Raw genomic sequence first — 22,235 nt, forward strand, 5'->3', positions numbered from 1 at the left:
CCGTGCTGTTGCCCACTAACACTCTCGTGGACCAAATTGTTTCAGGCACTTGTTGATAACAGAGTGGGAAGCTGTCCTACAGCACATTTGCTTATATTTCCCCTGGGACTGAAATCAGGTTGCCGTATTTCTTATTCGTGCATCATCCCTAAGAATAAATACTCTGCAACCCAGATTTAGCTGGTAGCTTCGTCACGAGCTGACTGGTAAGGCAGGATCTCAGTTGTGTTCACCAGTGTATTTAACCTTTTCTAAGAGGTAAATTTCCATCAACAATCTGAGAAGCTGTGACCAAAGATTCACAGAGAAAGGGTGTGAAGATGATGCATTTATACTGGGGGGGAGGGGGGTGTGGGAGTGGGGTGGTGTTCTGCATCTATTTACTCCTTGGGAAATACATCTCTAATCAGGGTGGAGGCCTTTTGCAAAGGTTTTGCCAAGGACAGCAAACATTTATTTACGTCTGTTGGTTTCTTCCTTTGGCAAATGGCAGCTGGAATGGGTGTCTGTGAACTGAAGGGTGGCAGGGAGCCAAATACAGTAGGAAGAAAAGCCTATGTTGGAGTACCTGGTATTAATAGAAAATCTCTAAATTAAGTTTCTAGGAAAGCAACCTGGACAAAATTGCTAGATTTGTGTGCAAATCAATCACAGGCTGGATATTAGTCACATCTCAAGGTAAGGCAAATTTTCTAAGGGACAGAGGTAGTTTTAGTTTTTAAAAAGTCTCAGAAAATGTATTATATCAGTTCCATCATCCCATGCTGTTAATAGAGACAGCATTTTCTCAGTCCTGATGCACAGAAAATGTGCATGCCCAGAGGAATGTGATTCAGCAGCATTCAGGCATAGTTTATGTTATCCAGATATTTTTCTCTATCAAAATACTATTTGCAATAATATCTTTGAGAGATGAGTCAATTAAAGTCTGAAAGGGTCCATAATGAAGACTCTTTTACAACCTCATCTCGCAAATTTGAAACTGAACCAAAACCTTAAATTTAACAGAAAGTCAGAAGATTTATAATTAATAAATAAATAAAGAAATAAAAATTATAGACTCATAGGATGATTTGGGTTGGAAGGGACTGGAAAGCTCATTTAGTTCCAACCCCCTGCAACAGGTAGGGACATCTTCCACCAGACCAGGCTGCTCAAAGCCCCGTCCAACCTGGCTTTGAACATTGCCAGGGATGGGACATCCAAAACTTCTCTGGGCAACCTGTGCCAGTGTCTCACCACCCTCATAGTGAAGAATTTTTTCCTAATATCTAATCTAAATCTACCCTCTGTCAGTTTAAAAATGGACCCATATTAATTCATTTCAAGATTTAAATACATACTGAAACGGCCAATGCCTTTTAAAAAGTAACAAAGGTTTGAGTTTGCCTGTCTCCAGTCGCACAAGTGAAAAAATACAAAGATAAGTAGAGCTAAATTCTGTATTGGCTTATCCTGAATTCAGTCACTTTTACGCAGATCTAACTAAGGTCTTCAATTTTTACTACATATACTTCTGTGTTGTCTTAATTTCAAGATTGTATCTGAACGTATTGCATTGGGACTAAATTGCATATTACTAAAGCAATGGACAGCTGGTAATTTAACAGGCCTAAAGTGTGCTTATTATTTTTTTTAGGCCATATTCCAATATCATCACTCTTTCTTAGTATTACTTTATTCCATGATCTAGCTAAATTTCAATATGATTATTATCATTCAATAAGAATAAGAATATCAAAGCTGGCTCAACGTGGTTTAGTTGCTAAGAGATCACTACCAGGCACTGTAGAAAAAGGTTTGAGTTACTGCAGTTGTACTGCCTTTTTTTTTTTATAAAGAAGTGTTGTCTTTTAATTATTTTGCAAAGATAAGGTTAAATACAGATGTACATCTACAGTTTTAATAGTATTAATTTATCAGGTCCTTATGAGTAAAGTCAAGTCCTGGGTTATAAAGTGTTTGGATTTTTTTCTTAGCAGCAAAGTCTGAAACTCTGTGGAATGGGTTTTATTGTGAAAATCACCCTAATTAAACAAGTCAGTAGCAAACCAGCCACTGATTTCAGTCTTTATAGTCTTATTCTAATACTACTGTACCAAAAGTTAGGTTGAAACCCTATTTAAGTTTGCTGGTATAAATGGTGATAGCATGTACTGATCTCAAAGCAGAAACAAGAAAAAAGCATCTAATTACTATTCTGTAGGATAGATATAAATTATTAATGATGCAGTTAATATTTCAGGGGCTCCATCATTAAGCACAGCTATGCTCTGGAAAGTGTATTTGTAAAGCAAATATTTAAGAAAAGGCTGGTCCTGGACCCAAGGACGTCCCACATTCAGGTATGAAAGGTGATAGGACAGCAGATAGAGAAAAAAAGCAGGTCACTGAATGACTACAGGTATGACTGCTATAATCTGGTCTTCCAATAAGCACCACATTTCATTGGTACGGATTTTGTAACTGCGATAGGTCCAAGATGTACAACCAGTTCAGTATTGGCTTGTTTTCTATCACAACAGGGTTACCTTGACAGGCTTACAGGCTCTCTGCAAATGCAATGTATATTTTTAGGCTTCAGGTTAGCTTTGTTTGCTAAACACAGCTTCAGAATACTCCGGTCCCATCAGTGGAAAAAATCTCAGCCCAAGAATAGGACTGTCATAGTTTTCTGTGAAATATGAAGACCCTGCCTACACTCAGTGTGTGTTTACATATCTCCTATGGAAATTGCTCTGTCAACAACTTCAATATCGAAGAACGTATTCAATAAAAGAAGGAAAACAAAATTAAAAACTCCTTCTAGGACTTGTCTAAGTGACAGTTGTTTTCAGAGAACATAAAAATTATAATAGTCAGCTTTAAAATAGAAAGTCTTTACCCTTTTCAAACTCAAACTATTTTTACAGTCTAGGCTATATGTTAATCTAGTTCAAGAAAGTAACTATATATATATATCTATGGGTATACTGGCAATGGTTGCTTCATAAAATAACATATTCCAGATAAGCCGTTGCAATGTTTCATTTTGTTCCTGCAGGCTGCTTGCTTCTGACCATAGCTGGAATCTGGGAACTCTTATCCGGGGTGATCTAACATAGAGACAGAGAGAAGCTTTCATCCATGCCAAGTCCCCTGGAATGGGGCTCATATGAGGTCTCTGAGCTCTCCTAGTGCTGATCCTAGAGCTGACCTTCAACCCTCAAACCCCCTCAGCTACAGTACAGCGGGGGTACCAGAGAAGTGCTGCCCTGGGTTGCAGCTGGACTTACAGGATTTCATTGAATAAAAACCTCATAAATAAACCCTGAAAGTGACTTTTATCCTAAAGCCTAGAGAAGAGAAGGCTGTGTGGAGACCTCATAACAGCCTTCCAGTATCTGAAGGGGGCCTACAAGGATGCTGGAGAGGGACTGACCCTTCATTAGGGACTCTAGCGATAGGACAAGGGGTAACGGGTTCAAACTTAAACAGGAGAAGTTCAAGTTAGATATAAGGAAGAAGTTCTTTACTGTGAGGGTGGTGGGACACTGGAACAGGTTGCCCAAGGATGCTGTGAATGCTCCATCCCTGGCAGTGTTCAAGGCCGGGTTGGATGGAGTCTTGGGTGACATGATTTAATGTGTGGTGTCCCTGCCCAAGGCAGGAGGGTTGGAACTAGATGATCTTAAGGTCCTTTCCAACCCAAATCTTTTTATGATCCTATGAATCACAAAGCTGTAGGCCAACTGTCAGGAGGAAAGGGCATGAAAGGAAAGAGGTACTTAACATGTGTTTCCCTTCCTATTTGCAACCACATTCTTCCAGCAAGCCCTGACGGGAAGCCGAGCTGCTATCCAAAGGCTTGTCACCCTGACAGCAGTGCTGGTGGCCTGCCAGCTTGTGATGGGCAGGACTCTGCTAGACAGGGACCTCTGATGGCTGATACCCCAACACAGGTGCTTCTCCTGCTTGGATGGCACTCAGAATTAATAATAAACAAGCTGGGCAGACTAGTCAGTTAATGAATGTGGGCTTGTCCAGCTGAAACTGAGACTTTCATCTGCTTTCATCTGCTTTGTTGTCATTCATTCAGGCTCCTCTTACCCTCCTCGCAAGAAGAGCAGTGTGCCAGGGGCCACAGCCACCCAGTGCCATTCTGTACATCTATTGCAAGGTGACTAAAGCACATTTTCCTTTTAAGTTAGGGAAGTTTAAGAGCCTGTCAAAAGTGTCTTTTGAGAACCATATAGGCCAAAATCCTTTATTTACAGCCAGATGCAGGAACTAAGCTCTGCTTTAAAACTCCAAAGACACGCTTCAGCATTAACAATACATACCTCTTTAAAACATGTTTTACAAAGTTTTGTGACCAAAAATGTGCCTTACGGACATATAAGCACAGCTGGGAATACAGCTGGTGTCTGGAGCTGGGTTAAACAGTCAGGTTGAAGAGCCTGCATCTCTCAGTACACTTTTGAACTTAAGACCTTATAGTTGATGGGCTAAATATATCTTTCCCTATAAACCAGCTAACATAAACGTGTCAAAGAAGTATACCAAGCCCTACAGCTTAGGTAATGGTGTCTGCGTGGAGGAGGTGGTGACCCTCCACCTGAAGCTCCCCTGGGAGTTACAGGATGAGACAGAGCTGCAGCTCTCCCCCTCCCCTGCTTCTGATTTCCTCTTGCTTGAAATGGGGCTTCAGAGTATTTAAGGAACAGAGAAAATCTGATTAGAAATTAATCCGCCATCCTTCTGACCAAAAAATAAACAAATCCACCTGAAACCTTTGCAAGTTTCTTTTCAGCCAAGGAAAACTCATAAAAATCTGAAAATACTCCATTTTTAATTCCCAAAGTGGCTACGGGCTGTGGCAGCAGTAATGTGCACTTTACCAGCTGGCTCACACTCAGAAGCTGTCATAATAAATAAATAAATAAACAAATAAATGAATAAATAGAAGTATTTAAAATCAGTCAACGTTCAACAAGCTTGACAATAGCAGGAACCCTGGCACACCGCCTGGATAGCGGATCTCAGTATTCACCCGGCCGGAGGAGCAAGGACACTCTGTCCCCAGTCCCCATCTAATACTTAGCCCACGTCCCCCAGCATCTCCAAGCACCTCCCATGTGCTCACAGGCAGTGAGGCCCCAGTGAGCCCCTTGCAGCCCAGCTGGGCAGTTGTAGGTAGCTGCATCTTTGCAGGACAGCCTTAGAAAACACTGCAGAAATGGCAAGACGCAAGAAAACAAAGATTTCTAAGCAGGGAAAGGCCTTTTATTCCCTATATGCAAATATTTCAGACATTTAATCTGTGTGTATGTGCGTGTATGAGGGCAATGCATATGCCAAAAGATTAGATACTGCTCTCTCCGATTGGCTGCAGTAGGAAAATTCTGAGGTCAGTACCGAAAGAGAAGCATTTGCTTGGGTTGGTTCTGCACTCCAGTTTCACAAGAACATGAAAATCCCAATAAAATCTCATGGGTGGAACATGGGTTACTATATGGGTTTATAAAATAAACCCATGGCTTATAAATCCCTATAACCACAATGGGGCTATTTTGTGCCATTTTCTTTCTATTGCCTTCCATTTGCAGATGCCCAGAGTTCTAAACACTGCTAAACAATGTTGGCAACTCTATGTGCTCCCCTTCAGTGCATGAGAAACTGAGGCACAGAGAAGTTAAGTAACTCCCCCACAGCCACAGACAGCTCAATTACAATACCAGAAACAGAGTTCCAGTCTGGTAAACCACAGTATGTCATCTCAGTCATTTTATGAACTGGATTATAAAACTCAACTGCTTGTCATGCCAGAAGTGTAATATATATACTCTATATAAAGCCTAAGAACCTTCTACAGTCTGTAGAAGAGCTTGAAATCCAAAAGATTAATGCAAGATGGCTGCTTCATCAGCCCCAAAAGACTTCTACAAGTCATTCACTGCTGCACAGTCCTCTCCCACTTTATCTGTGAGATCAGAAGCCACAAAGCCGAGAGACACCACTGCCACCCTTCTGCAACTGCAAGATCATAATCTGTCAGTGCTGGCACAGATCAAACATGTACTTGACTTTGATGTTGTTCCACCGTATGCTCAGAGAGTCCCAGACAATCCCTATGAGACTGTGGGTGTTGCTGTGTGCTCAGAAACACTTCAGAGATATGCTTTCAAATTCCTCTTTAAGACTTTGCTGCCATGGACTAGATTAATGCCTCATGACTCCCTCGCTGCAACAGATTCACAGCCTAGGTGACTTTATTCTCCTGCCTTTCACAAAAAATAACTCTGTATCGACTTGGTATTGTAAAAAGTCATTACCTTTGTAGTCTCAAGAAGCTAAAATAAAATAAAATCAATCAACATTTTTCCCTGGATAAAAGAAAACTGAAATTGGGGCACTGCCTTCTTTAGACAAAGCACCTCCCTTTACTTGTGTACATTCCTCAGGCACATGATTTATGCACACACATTTGCAAATTCCTGAGAAAAATGGTTAATAGCTTCTTTTCTCTTTCCCCCAGTCTCAGTCCTCTTCTGCATTCTTCCTATATCCATCTTCTTATCCCAAATGCTTTTTTACCATTACAATTGCATGACTACAGAAAGCAGCCCCCCAATTCCCTTTTCATTAAAGTAATGATTCGTTGGAGAGAAGAAACAGCACATCTAGTTTGGGGTCTGTTAATTCCTGTGGGCTTTTTCTCTCTTGTCGTTTCTGATCTTCCTCAAAGCCCTAGAACTGAAGGGCTTTCCCCGTTCCCTTCTACCTTCTATGCTGCAGCATGATGTAGGTCTCCTGGACATGTCCTGGGTGAGTCCACTACTGAATTACAGATGAATGTGCCCCCTGATTTTGCAGTCACATGCTATTCTAGCACTGAGAGTTGAAGACTGCAGGGATACATGGCCTATCCTGACAGCAAACTTCTTCCTGTATAAACACAAATGATATTTTTCTATAGTTTTAATTAAGATTAGTAATTTTTTTTGCTGCAATCATGCTGCTGGTGCTCCTGTGTCAATACAGCCTACCCACAGAGAGCCCCTGTGTCCCATATGAACCAGGCTGTAAAAACCAAGGAGGCTAAAATGCTCAGTCACAGACTGTTCCCTTCCTGTGCAGGGGTTTGGTAACATTGACAAACCCACAAACGAACTCTCTGTACTAGGAACAGAGGTCTACAAAACACTGTCCACAAGTACATAGGGAATAAACTGATTTTACAGCACTTTGGATTGTTTGTTAGTGGAGCTCCCATTCTTGCACTGAGGTTCCCTTTTGGACTGGCTGGTGCCTGTCAGAAATATTCACAGGTTATAGAAAACCCTTCGGATCAGTTACTGCTTCCTTTGCTGGAAAGACAAGCAAGAACTGCCTCCGCTCCTGTACTGACCTCTGTCCCTGGCAGCTGGAGAACTTCTTCACCACGAAACAACTACTGGCTTTGCTTGTGCTGTGTCTCCAGAGGAGCTTCCACAGCTTCAGGCTGGACAGCTGCCTTACTTGTCACAAAAATGTCGCCCAGTGGTGCAGTCCCAGCTTCCTGCACTTCAGGAGTCCAGGTATGAAACTTGCCTTCTGTATTTCAGCATGCCTCTGCCCCCATCAGCTCACCACATGAAGCCAAACAAGTCAACCTTTATATTAAACCAGAGGGAACAGGGGAACTCTGGCAGGGACACCATGTGGCACTTTGACATGCATTTTCTTGAGTAAATGAGTGTTCACCGTATGCCATGAGAGAAAGGTCTATGATCCTTAGGTAACCTCATCCCTGAGTATTGTCTGCATTGACTCAAGCATGGAACCCAATCTGAGATTCTCACAAGTCATCTCTACCAGGGCGTGAAACTATGGATAAAGACAAATCAAGTGCTTCTTTAACCTAACTGTGTTTATTTTAATGACTCATTTACTTAAAGCAAGAGTAACCACACTATACCAGCCTGTTATTTGCTACCAGTCCAAGCCTTTTCCCAGAGGCTGTTCAGGAACTACCTTCTTCGAAGGTTAACCACTGTACAACATTTCTTTTGGCTTATTGTTCTAGCCACTCATTTGGGCCTATCCCAAAGTTATGTTTTTCTCTCAAGCTGAAGAGCTGTTCTACTGAAAGAAATTGTTGCCTCCCTTTCAGGCTTCTATGAACCACAAACAAGATAGAAAGCTTTTAAATGCTCACCCCTAAGAGAGGCCAGCCCCAAGACCTTTGCCTAGCCCAATGCACAGCCAGGTGACTGCCTTGTCTTATGGCCAATGATACTCTGCTTTCCTTCTCCTAAGGAAGCTGTAGCCTCTGTCAGTGGCTCATTTCCATTAGGAATTTTAGTGTACTCAAAGCTTTCCTGCTCATGTGTGTTCCATGAGAAAACCCTTGACCAACAGTGTCAGGATGCTGGGCACCTCCTGGGCCCATGCTGACTTTCCAGAGCAGAGCCAGGCTTCCTCCGCTGGGCTGATATTTTTGCCCCTCAAAGATTCATCTGTGCTTGCTAGTCATTCTTTGGGCTGTTTTCCCAGTGGACTCTGGCTGCTGCCTGTGAGAGTCTTCCAGCTTTTACATTTGGTCTTATTTTAAATTCCTTCTGAATCTTTCTTAGTCCTGTAAGCACTCTGATCCTTTTCTCCCTTGTGATTTTTACATAAATAAATGTTTACAATTACTCTCCTTAGAAACAAAATCATCCACCTGACATCTCTTCTGTCCTTTTGGGCAATGTTTAGGGTTCCTAAAGGTTGCGTCATTAGAGGAAAAAACCCAAAACAAAACCCAAAAGGAACGAGGGGGTCATATATTACAGAACAGCAGCTGAGATCCTGATTCCAGCGATGTCAGGAATTGCCACTTGGTTTTATGTTTTGTCTCTCCTGATGTTTCGTTCTTAAATGCACAGCATCCTTTTCCCTAGTTCAGCAACACAGAGGGTGCCAAGGTCCCCTCCCCGCACTGCCCACTCAAGGCTGCACAGCTCCTGTTCCAAATCCACCTTGCCCATCACTGTGGCTCTTACTGCTCCAATGGTGCTGGTCCACAAGAAAGCTGAACAGTTTTCTGCACCTATTCCACATGAGGTCTGGTTGCAGGTTAGTGTCACACCTTCCCAAATCAAAGAGGCTGTACTACCTGCTCAGTGAGACCTGGTGTTCCTTTTTTTGGGGGGGTCAATAATGGGCAAGAAAGCATGAGGAGTACTGTTGATAGTGCTCCGATGCTACCATCCCGTTTCGTTCATTTAAATTAATCAAGCATATTCTTTTCATAGGGCTGTGTATCAATATTGATCGTAGGAGAAAACTCAGTCAATGCATATACATTTGTGGCACATGTAAAAGGCAGTTTGGGTCAGAAAAAGCATCAAGATACCATTCTTATTCTGCAGCTGTTGCTGGTAATTTAAATACTTTCCCGTCTCTCTGCAAAACCTCAGAAATCTTTGGCCTGGGTGAGTTGAATAGAGGAGGAGAAGGAATGAAGGGGAGAGGAAGAGTCTTTCTACTACCTGAATTTGGAAGGTGGCTCCCTTCAGGCTGGTCCTTACAAGGTGCAGATAGTTCATGTAACGCTACTAAAAATGAGTATAAAATTCATGCCTAGTTTACATCACGTGAGTGCAACCTCCTCAAGCGCACAATGCAGGAACCTCAGAGAGCAGAGCTTTGAAAAATAGTTATAAATGACACCATAAATGCAGTGGCATAAGGGTGGGATACAACAGGTTACCCTGAAAAGAAACCTTCTGTCTCCAGGAGGGTTGAGCTACCCACTCCTGGGGATCTTCACTGCCATGTGGAACCACAGCAACATGCTTGAGTGTGTTGTAGTATTATTCCCTGAAGTATTTCCTCAGAAATGATGCTTCAGCACCAGAAGACTCAACTCTTTGGAGCTGACGTGACATTCAAAATACTTTCAGAAACAAGGATGTACTGTTGCTTGAGGCTGATGGGAGTATAACATGGAGTTGGCAGCAAAACAAAGATCCAGATTATCCTTCTTTCCCCAATTATTCTGCAAGCCTATTTCCTCCTTACTAGTTGTTTATCTCTGCTTTCCAGTTACTGCTTTGTGACCTCTAAAACTTTTTATATGTGACCTGTTGCTATGCAGAAATAAAAGTACTTTTAGCCCAGAAGTTTTCAGACATACCTGGAAAATACCCAAATGCATTTCCAACTGTAGGAAAGACAAGTTGTCGCTTAAGAACATCCTCACTGTTAAATGTGATTAGCTTTAGAATGTTTAAGTACAGCGCTAAATCCATTCTTTAAATGTGAAATTACATCCTGGTGCCAGATACAGCTGACAGTTACAGAACATTCCAGAAACCATTAAAATAACTGAGAGTTTAAATAGAATTAATTCACCTTCTGTACCTGCTGTGAGATTTCTACCAGCTTTTTTCTTAGGAGATATTTCTTAAAATGCAGATTCAACCAAAGCACTAAAGGAATTTTTTATTACACCATTTTTCATACCAAATAGCCCTGATCAGCAAGTAATAATGGCACACAGGTATGTAACAGCTTCCCAAAGTATGGCTCTTAATCCAGCCCTGCAGTTGTGGGATTATGACTGAATCATCTGCCTGATGCTATTTCATCCACGTATTATCATATAAACATTTATAATATATTTGTGATGGAAGCCTTGCTAATGCTTGCTGGATATAAAGGTGATTTCCAGTGGCTTGGCCAGAAGAGCACGAAGCGGGGCTTTGTCACAGAGTGGTGCAAGGGATGGCAATCTGCCCAAACTGCCACACTGGGAACCAGATTTCTCAATCAGGTTCACACGTTCTCCAAGCCTAAAACCAGAAGCTGTTGGCTGGCTGCAGTCTCTGCCCGGGGAGCCCTGGGGTCTCTTGCAGGCAAGGCCCTGGGGCTGCACTATGGAAAATATTCTACTGCAAAGGGCAGAGCCTGTCATTTTCCCTCATATTTGCCCCTCCTACTATGATTTCAACGGAGATGAGAAGTCTTTCCTCTTCTAAGGGGAAAGTTATTTGTTGAACTGCAGTTTTTCAAGAGGACAGTTTAAATGGCTTCTCTAGAGAAGTGTGTGCCATAGGAGAAAGTCCAGGCCATGCAGGTGATGGATATGTGACATTCTTGTTTGTCTGGGTGGTCCCTACAAGTGTCAAGTAAACAAATTTGAGGTCTAATAATGTACATGTTATTGCAAAGCAATTTGGAATATATGAGTGAAAATAAATCTTGGCAATTCCTGTACCTCAGCATTAACTTATCTCAACATAATGAAAAAAGCCTACCCAATTGAATAGAAATGGTAACAAATGTAAATGCTTTTTAGCATCCCACAGAGCTTAGTAGAAAAAGCTCTTAGTTCCTAAAGGTTTGAAAGAATGGATCAAATTATTTTTCAAAGGATGTACTTCTTCAAACATGAGGCTTCTCTAGATGCTATCTTAAAAGCTATCTGAAATGACTACAGGACTGTAATGGCTGCATTATTAAATGCTATAGGGCTTTTCCCCAAAGGACATCTGCATTACTCTTTTGCCCCTCAGAATCTTATTAAGTTCTTTAAATGAATGGACTGTTCAGACTATTTGGAGTGAAACGCAGTGTACTGGTTCTGCATATTTGAAAAGATTAAAAAAAAATCCTTAGAAGAATTCATGCATACTGTTACTTAGTGCAGAAATCTATCACCTCAAAGAAGCTACCCTCTCGATAGCCTTCTCTCATAAACACCTTGAATTAAACCATCTGGCTCTGTGGTCACACCAGAGATCAGAGATAGAGAAAGGCAGTGTGTCTTTACCTTCATGTCTAAGGCTGGTTTTATATGTAGTCTTAAAATGTGCAGAGACCTTTTGGTCTCTGTCTTCATGTGAAAGACACGGAGAAGGGGGGATATGTAGGTATAGCTGAACTTGAACTACAAATCTCAGTTGAAACATCTCAGATTTGACACTGAAGGAATTCAAGATGTTAGTCGAAAGCATATCCGTTGACAAGATGCAGAATAACAGACAGAAGGTGGGAGACAGCGATTTGCCATGAGCTGGTAAAAGTTCCTCATAGGAGAGATGGAGTCAGAGTTCTGGCCAGCTTTCCCCTTCCTTTGCACAGAGCGTGGCTAAAGGAATGTCTTGCTGATGAAACTGTAAAATCTATTAAGTGGGATTTCCAGTGCCCTGGCTCAGCTGACGACTAATTTGTTTTGCCTTCGCCTAACAGGGATTTTCCATGCAGTGGACTCTTGTTTGCTATGTAAGTCATCCGAGTATTTGTTAGTGTCATAGCCAGAGCCAGATGATGTTTATTCTGCTAACATCCAGTCGGACTCTGGCAGCGCTCATTGAGGTCAGGGCTTTATTTATAGAAGCAGATATACATTGAGATTCATTCTCTTTCCCTTGCTGTAATCCACCTAAACAAATCCAAAATAGAAAGAAACATGCAGACATGCAAGTAGTATACTAATTGGGCCAGATCCATGAATTAGCACAGCACCATAGAAGCCAATGGAAAAAAGGCATTTTAAAGCAGCTGAGGATCTTGTCTACTATTTCTCATTGGGAAGGGAAGGGAGGGGGTTAAAAACAGAAATTATAAAGAAAAAAGCAGAAACAACCAAGCCACAAAACATCCCGGTGTGTGGCAGAACAGGTCTGCAGTGCAAAATCCCTTCACCGAGATCTGCAATTTGAACTATTTGTTTTTTCCTCCTGTGTTCCCAATCACTGGACAGTGCAAGAATCAAAGTGCAAAGAGCTCCAAGCAAGGAATAGTAACAAGACTTAAAGCAATTTACCTGCTGAAACTGAGAAGACATTGTCAACGTACGCAGTCTGAGATAAAGCAAAGCAGAAGACAAGCTGCAGGTAAGATCCCCAGACAAGCGGGCTGAGGACCAACATGCTGGCTGTGCCCTGGCAGCTTCCAGCTCAGAGGTGCAGGGCTGCTTTGGGGATCTCTCTCTCTCTACCCTCGCTCCCTCTCTGCCTTGCCTGCTCTCTGCCTCTTCCCTCGCTGTGGGATGCGTGTGTGTCTGTGTGTGTACGTCTCCCTCTCTCTCCCCCCGCTTCCCGTGCCTTTAGGAAGAAAGAATGACAACCATTTCCCATTAAATCTTCTCCTTACACTAGACACGGTTATATTTAACTCTTGTGCTGGATCAGTTGCCCCTATTGTGGACATTAGCTGCTAAAACCGGGGCATGGGGGATTCGGGTTTTGCTAACAGAAGCAAAAAGGCACTTTGGATAATAATAATGATGAGCAGGAAAGGGAGAAATTATGAACGGGACTATAAACAGCATCCTTCGGTGCAGGCAACCAGACACTGATGTCGAGATGCATAAAAACCCTGACCGATCATCTTCTACAGGTCACTAATTGCCTTAATGAGAGAGATGAGCCGTGACCTAACATCTGCTTGTCACTGGTAGTTGCATTCATTTACAGAGTGCAGCGCAAGCTGGGGGATGCCACAAAGGCTTCACAAACCACAGAACAGATTATTATTTAGTACTTAAGTGAAAACGACAGTATCACTGATAGTGCCAGACATTGTAGGACAGTAAGGATTTACTGACAGGGTGCAACAGGTGGAAGAAACAATACATGTGTCATGATGGGGTGAGTGAAATGCTATCAGCTCCTGGGGTGGTGATGGTCAACAGTCTACACAGCACTGTGGGAAGAAAACACACCTCTGACTCTCTGAAAAGCAGCGTACACCCTTGTAATCTGTACAAAAGCTTGGTGTTTCTGCATCTCATTTGCAATTCCCAAAGGCTTTGCAAACAAATTTCTTTCCTCCAAATAACTAGCAGAGGGATCCTCCTTTCTGCCTGGAATCTGACCTTGGTTTCCATGAAAAGTAGAGGTACTCCTTTGCTGTCCGTCATTACTCCCTTTCTTCCAGATAGAGATGGTTTTCTTTGCCTGCTGTTTATTGCTCCTCCCAAGGCAAGCATGGAAACCTTTTGGGATAATTACAGAATTAATGGGGCTTTTTTCATTTGAGTAAAGTACTCATTGGCAGAGACAATGACCTGTCCCCCTGGGCGTTAATTCCTACTGAGTATACCACTAAAGGGCAAAGTGATGTAATTCCACAATTCTAGTTAAACGCTCTTGACTGTTACTTTCAAGATATTTTAAACATGTTAACAAAATCTTTCTAAATGTAATGGTTTGATAGGAACAATCACATCTGCCTTATATGTTTCTATGCTTAAAGGACATAATATAACCACAATGCTTTCTAAAATCTATTTCCAGTACTACAACACTTTGGATAACTGAATTTATTTTTTAATCTAATCTACTTTATTCCACTGTCTGTTACTTTTTAGTATTTGGCTATTTTTGGTAAAGACAGTGGCTTGGCTTCTTCCTTCTTAGACCAAGATGACCATGGATTAAGTAAGTGCTATTAGCTGTTGGCATGCCGCATCTCAGAGGGAAAGGCATAGCTGCTGAGAAGTTTATCATGACAAACCCTAAGAAAGCCTGCATAGATACTGGAAGAAATTGCTCAAAAGTTAGAACGTCAAAATTGTATCAAAAGGTTCACCTCTGAAAACATTTGACCAACTCACTAGAGCAACAATTGAGTAACTTCAATTCCTCCTGAAATTTTCCTGCAGTCTTTTAGCAATAGAAAATTTGGTAGAAATTTGTAGTGTAAAATATGTTCTATTTGATAAGGAAATTAATTAATCCAATAATACCGCAAAGAATTAAGATCATGCAGTAGGACCCATATCTTTCCCCTCCTCCATCACCTCCTTACCAATGTCAGTTCTTGGTTCTTCAGCCTAAACCAGAAACACGTTTTGGTAAAAATGCAACGTCTTCCTCAAAGAATATTGCAAGGAATTCTATCATAAACCATGTCCACCCTCTGATCTGCTTTAAAGAAGATAGGAACAAGGAATATACCTTTTCCTTGTAAGAAGGAATGCTACATTAGAGGGGACCAGTGATGATGCAGAAAGCCAAGGCTGCTTCAGATTTTAAAACACCCCACACATAGATAGCTTTGCAGTCAATTCTTAGGTACAATTTTTATCAGCTTTTTTCAGTAGAGAACCATGATTAAAAATGGATGTTTTGTTAACATTCTCCTTTCGACACAGCATCTCCATCACTCTAAAGTCTGAGCCTGTCTGACTTTCAACCAATGCAAGAAGAAAGCTCTGTAGGCAAACACTCTTGTGTGGAAAACATGATCTTCCACAAAAGACTTGAAAGGAGATGTTTGGATTTATGTTTGAAGAGACTTTTTCATCATGGTGTAGTGGTAGTTCAACTCACTGGTTTTTAGTGGGACCACCATTAGGTCAACACAAAGGAGAGCGCTCACTCATTACAAGGCAGCAAGCCAGGCCACCTCAAGGTGCAAATGCAGGGTTTTGTTTCCTCTCATTTTAAGGTACTGGCCTAACCAGCTGAAACTGCTGGTTAGCAATCTGTAAGGTTGCTAATGGTTTCAGCAGGAGACAAATGAAGTCTGTTGGAAATAAAGTGGACAATAGCTGCGGGCTTTATGCTTTTGACTTAGGTGACAGTGCACAAGACTGACACCCCATGCTAGATGACAAGGATGTACACCTGGTTACACTGCTTGTTTCTGACCACTGTGGCATTGGTGCATGGGACACAGGCAATCCTGAGGAGGGGAAGTGTCACGTAGCAGTGTGAATCTTACAAGATGTGAGAAATTTGACAGACGTGCTTTCCAGGCCCCCGAGCCATCTATCATCTGTGGACTTGCTCAGTCAGGCGGTGCATTCTTATGGCTATTCCCATGGGCTCATAAAGCCAATGGAAAGCTTCTGCTCCCTTCAGATAGCTCTGCAGCAGGTAGCTAAGGCCAGTGCTCTGAGATGTGAAGTAAGTCCTTGTCTCTATTATCCAAATAGCAATCAATAACAAAGGACTTTTTTTTCTTCTATATTCACTGCTGCTGCTGTTGCTGGGTGTAGTGAAACCCCATATTAATATGACTTCATGGTGTAACCACTGAAGAAGATCCATAAATATTTGGGGATAAAAATATTGTAAATCTTTGGGGGGATAAATAAATGAAAAATCTTAAAATTTTTATACAAATTTATGCCATTGCTTGAAACAGCAGTAATCTATAATTCTTATTCTTGTCTCACCTAGAATTGTGGCTGATACCAGGAGCAGCATTCACTGAATGGAAATGTAACAGCTTTGGCAGTATTTCTGTTTCATATAACATTAGCTTAAGAAAGAAACACAGCAAAGATTTCACACTGCAGTTTCTGAGTCTTATAAGATACCCTAATGGCCTGAGTGAGAACAAGGGGTTTTGAGGACTTACTTAACTTTGAAAAACTGTTCTACAGCGAGAACCCCAGTTTCTGCAGTTCTGCAGTTTAGTGTTCAAAGGTAAAGACCCCCACAGACTTCTTGCAGCAAATCAACTGCAGTTTGAAATAATCCTATTTTGAGTAGATACCACAGCAACTAAAAATGTCAAAAGCCAACCAACACATGATGGAAAAGCAAAGTCTACACAGCTTACCTGCTTAAGTAGCTGTTGCTTGAGCTTTTCAACCCAGAAGGTGTTATCTGAAGTACAAAAGCAGCTGCTGAAGTAAAGAAGACAGTAAGTGCAGAAAACCAACAAACGGCTTCACAATGCTGGTGTATTTAAATTTAACTCAGAAGCTCGTATAGGAGCAGACCCACTAACTGTGCGATGAAGTAAATTCAACCACATGATGAAGTTCTGGCTTACTCCACAGCTCCACCCGTGCCAGTCACCCAGCTGGATATCAGGCATACGGCAGGTGGCCAGTTAAAGGCAAGCCAGCACTAGTAAATCTTCAGATTACCCACTGGATGAACAGGGTGAAGGCAGGACATTGCTGTCTAGCAACTTCCAAAAGCAATCCCTTTTTGGAAATTAGCCACTTAATGGATGCTACACACTGCACTGCACAACAAGTGGCGGCCTTCCGGCCTCCTCTTTTCTCTGTCCTCCATGTTCACAAAAATGCATAACTGGGTAGGGAATCCAAAATATTTTTTCACCTTTCAGAGTATCTTTATATCTCTATATCTGTATTTGTTTCCAGAGCAGCCCATTTGTTCCCAGAGCTCTCACCCCATTTTTAGGAAGTTCAGGTCAAAATTTTGCACTTTTAGACCTATTTCAAAGACTCAGTCCTTCAGCTTTTTTCCTCCTATGATATGCATGTATCATTTATTTTTCTGTTGATGATAACGGAACAAACTACAGAACAGAAAAGTTATGGACATGATTAAAAATTATGGGATAATGCAAAGCGACTTTCTTCACGGCTATCAGAACCCCACTGTGGCCTTGTAATGGTGGAAGGCACAACAAAGTAGAACAATTTTAAAACAATAATTCAGCCACAGACCTTTATAAGATTACTCTGCTTCCCCTTTCCTGTTTCAGCTGCCTTCTAGACCTTGCTGTTCAAACTGCAAATCATTTGGCATTCACTGTGGGATTGCATAAAATTTTGCATAATGGCAGCACTACCATTCACAGCTGACATGTCCATATACATAATGCGGTAGACATGCAGAAAACCTGCGCTTCCCTACAGTGCACACACATGCTGTAAAAATCCATACAGGCAAGAATCCCCTGGACTTGCTGAATGAGTTGATCAAATATGCAAAAAGTTTGATGGCTGCTCACAATGTTCAGGTACCAGATGGTTATTTGGTGCACACAGAGTAAGCCAAACACATACCTATTGTGCTGTATCTACTGAGCAGGAGCAGACCACCATGCTGAACACCTGGTACTTCCTGGATGAGATGCACTCATCATACAAGATCATAAGCCTACACAGAATCAAGAGATGTATCCAGGATTGCCAGGTATTTGGAAATCCTGGACAAATAAATCCTAAAATTAGTCATGGAAAAATGTTCTAGAGGAAAAGGAAGATGGTCATAGAAATCCATGTGTACAATAGCCTTGATAATGGGAGTCCTGGGCAACTGAGATCTATATTTACTAGCAGGTAAGTAGATAAATAGCTTTTAACATCCTAGGGTGGTGAATCACAAAAAAGTCACAACTGTAACCCAGTCTGTTCTTGATATTCACATTTAGAGGAGATGGAAATAGTCCTCAGAGTAATTCTTCCATCTCATTTTCATTTGGATTGTCCAGTGCTGTTATTTACTTCTATTAGTAAAAGCCTGCAGAACTCGCTGCCCATACTAGTATCACTGCAGTGCTGCTGGAGGCACAGAACAGAAGAGTAGCTGGCAGTAGCTGGCTCTCATGACTCCTAATTTATGTGATTTATCACCTAGCTTGCCAAACAGCCCAATCAATTAAACACCACAAAGCACAACCTTCTTTTTTCTCTGTTAACATTCTTGCAGGAAAAAAATACTAATGTTACTGTTGTAATGCTCACACTAGGCTCAGGACTCTCCAATCCAGAGAGCTTAATGGATGCTGGCAATGCAACATCCTATTCCCAATTTTCATACCGCAGTACAGCCCGCTAAAGATGCACATAAACATGGATCCAAACACCATACACACATAGGAGAATGTCCCCTTACATAGGCACTGTGGCCTTCTGTAGAGGATCCCTATCAGATGAGTGTCCAGAGCACCACGGATTCAGGAAAAGACTTAATGACAAGCGTAACCTCAGGCATGCAAGAGAAATCAATGAAGCTGCTCCTGAAATGAAGTATGTTGTATAAGTATCTTGCCAAACAAGGGCTTGAAAAAGCTTCAGATACCTTGTTTTTAACATAGAAGGATGCCTCATTTTCCCCACAGCGTGTTTTCCTCTCCTCTCATGAGTACCTCTGGGCACTAAATGTTTATGGGGATCCTGTGCCTTGCAGAATGCAAAACCAGGAGCAGAGCTGCTGAACCCAATTGGGGAGCAGTAGTAGAAAACAACACTCATGGGTTTATCCAAAGGCCTGGTGAAAGAATCAACATTATGAAGCTGGGGATGTGCAAAGAAATGGTCACAGTAGAACAGCAGGAAGAAGTAGCAGTATGTTGCCAAATTTGCTTGACTTTTTTCTTTATTTTAGCAAATGAGTGGCCACAAGTGCTGACCGTGACATTACAGCAAGCAGAACTCAATGAGACTTCTCTATAGCAGCATAGTTGTTGGGCAGCCTGCATATATGTTTTAAAACTGCCATGGTATTGTAAGCTGGTGACAAATTTCATGCTGATCTCCAGGGGTGCTGGGTCAGGCTATGGGTGGAGAGGCTTTATTTTCTCACAGTGCTTCACACTTTGAAGCCCAGGCTACGCTCTTACTGCAGCAGCATACAAAATGGATGGCCAGTACATACTCCCCAGTCATTCTGGGATGCCAGGGTTGCCATCCTCCAAACACAGGCTAACAGCTGAACCTAATCTAACTGGACACATGCATTTTCCCAGCTTCTTTTGCAGAATCAGGAAGCTGCAATTAAGACTGCATTAGCATTTCCATTATAAAGTCTTACTCTTGAAGCTTCAATCATTTGTATTTAAGACATCCTTACCAAGCAGCAATTTGGCTCAAAGGGATGTTAACTTGGAGGAGAAAACAGCTCTTACTACTGAGTTTTAATACAAAGGTCTCACTGATTCAACTACACAGAATGAGGCCCAGCATTAGCTGCTTATCTGTGGTAACTTGAAATCTCTGGTAGGGCTGAAATATTAATTTTTCCTAACATATTTCCTGAGCACTTGAATGATATCCCTGTTTGCAGAGCAGGCAGAAGGCTTATGGCCTGGCTAATGAGGTTTTACATATCTAAATCCCAGCAGCCATGTTTCCTTGTTGCAAGAGGAATGCACTGCTTTGGCTGGAACTTCAGGTGTACCTGGCAAGTCCACCAATATTGACATCGGTGTCTCCCAGTGCCAAGGTCTATAAAATGACACACGTGCACATTACCTTAATGACAGTGCCAAGGAGAGAGATGACAAGTTCTTCAAACACTTCCAGGAAGTGCCAACTTTTTTTTTTTTTTTTATATTTTTTGTGTGCTGATTTTGCTAGAGAGAGACTTGTATGCAGACACTGTGGAGCTCAAGCTTGGATGAGTGCCTGAGGATATGTTGACACCACTGCAGCTCCAAGATGGTGCAGAGGTAGGCAAAGCCACTGTAGCCACCATATGGAGAGCAGAAGGGCCTCTCTGTCCAACAGTGTTTCTCAGGTGGCTTGAAGTTTCATGCTGCAACAGCTACAGGCAGTCATTGCACAAAATTCATGCCTAGTAATAGCGATTGCCTTCTGGAAGCAAAAGCCACAAAAAACTTATGTTGCTGTGTAGACTTAAGGTGTAAAAAGACTTATATCATCTTTCACTATCTTCCTCATGTGGTAGCATTACCAACACAAAGTACTGGAGGAAATCTCCCATTAGCTATGTGCAAGGATATTCTGTGATGCTGACATTCATGTGCCCATGGTCATTTACACAACCTTAGATGGGCTGCTAATCCATTTCTTCAGCTCCAAACTCCAGCAATTCAAATCCTGTCTTCAAAAGCATCCTTTCTGTGCATCCGGTTTAGAATTTGACACAAGGTATTACACAACTAATTGCTAGTTGGATTGCTCAGATGTCCTATAGCTGACAAAAAGTAAAAGAATTCTGAATTAAACTATTCTAGACAATATTTTCAGTAGTGTGCTTCCGTACCTCTATCACCCCCTTGAAAAGATTGATGAAAACAAAAGATTTCTAAGAATATTGACTCAAGCAAGCAAACTGTCATTCTATTAATTTCTCTTATTTCTGCACTATTTCAGTCAGTCTAGAGATTCCGGGAAAGAACAGACACTGAAATAATTCTCTTTTATATTAGTGTGACATAATTAGCTGGAAGGGCCTGCTTTACTGAGGGCCTCTTTAAACCTTGTCCATCTGGTTTCAATTAAATCACCCAAAGAAACAGCAAATTGCTCCTCCAAAATAGCTGTTTCTTACTCATTACAATATTCAGTTTTAAGTAAATAAATTAGCAGAAGTCACATTGCCTGTATGTCATAAAGACAATCACCAGCTATGCTACCTGGTCTGAACTCAGAACACCAGTAAGTAGATCACCTCAAACCACCACTCTTCTAAACACAGCCATCAAGCTCTTTAAATAGCATAAAAAGAGCTGCAATGGGGATTTTGACTCCAACGTATAGGAACTACATCAGGAATGAAGTCACATTTCTTAACAGGACTTTTCCTATAGTTTACAGCCAGTATGTGCTAGTTTCTTGGGTATGGAGTGGCAGGCCTGAAGAAGCATTGCTACTTGTTTTAAGTGTACTTGGGATTTTGCATGCGTGCTTAAGAACAAATCTAGCCAGACCAAGTATACATCTCCCTCCTTATCAAAGTGGATATGTGCTATATGGCATAACAATCAAAGTCAAGCATACACAACATACACCCCCCCAAACGTTCATAGGGCAAACAGTCTATAGAGTTTACTGCAGACTAAGTAAGAAACTAAAAGTTAGCAATTACTGCAAACTAAACCAGTTAGCAAGCTGCACACACCAAGAGGATGCAGGAACACGCACTCAGCACTTGAAACTGTCTTGTGAGGTGTTGAGACAGTAACAAACCTTACTTCTTATTCCTTATCCCGGCTATTGTGTTTTGGCTGCTGATTCACCTGTAGTACCACAGGTAAATTACCTGATGGGTTTTGGACATCTCTGTAACACTGTTCCTGTAACCACTTGTTGGTCACATGTAAGTCTCAGTATTTACACTCAGTACCTCTTACACAGCAGCTTCCCTCATCCGAGGCTCTGTCATTTTCTTCCTCTTGAGTTTGGGGTCTTGAGTCTGTTCAATACCTTTAATTCCATGCTCTGGGCTTGAAGAAAAACTTCCAGTGGCTGAAGCCACATATATCAGCATTCTCCAGACTTACGGCATCTGTAATATTTTGCTCCTTTTAATAACATTAGGACAATTCAGAGATACTTTGCTTCTGTTTCACCTCCGAAATAGTCTTCTTTCATACAGTTTCATCTATCCAAGACTGTAGTGTTATTATTTTTTTATTTCATTATCACCTCCCCTTATTGAAAGTTTCAAATTCTTTGCCTTCCATTTACTAGGCATCTTCACTTATTAAAATGAATTGTGCATGTTATTGTGGTTATTCAACAACTCTTCTAAACATCCAATGTAAGCTGATTTCCAAAAGCTGACACAAAACACTGATACAGTTAAATACTCTCA

At 41.6% G+C, this 22,235-nt stretch overlaps 1 protein-coding gene across 2 annotated transcripts in view; it reads right to left on the reverse strand.

Annotated features, from left to right (window-relative positions):
* The window catches only part of COLQ (collagen like tail subunit of asymmetric acetylcholinesterase), a 43,973-nt gene extending 30,962 nt beyond the window's left edge, over nucleotides 1–13,011 (reverse strand). For both annotated transcript variants that reach the window (XM_030490680.1, XM_030489863.1), the window contains exon 1: nucleotides 12,779–13,011. In XM_030490680.1, coding sequence (XP_030346540.1) covers nucleotides 12,779–12,884 — 106 coding nt within the window. In that variant the 5' untranslated portion in view covers nucleotides 12,885–13,011. The remainder of the gene's footprint in view (nucleotides 1–12,778) is intronic.
* Nucleotides 13,012–22,235: the final 9,224 nt, after the last annotated feature.

The sequence above is a fragment of the Strigops habroptila genome, chromosome 1, assembly GCF_004027225.2.
Source record: "Strigops habroptila isolate Jane chromosome 1, bStrHab1.2.pri, whole genome shotgun sequence".
Lineage (NCBI taxonomy): Eukaryota > Metazoa > Chordata > Aves > Psittaciformes > Psittacidae > Strigops > Strigops habroptila.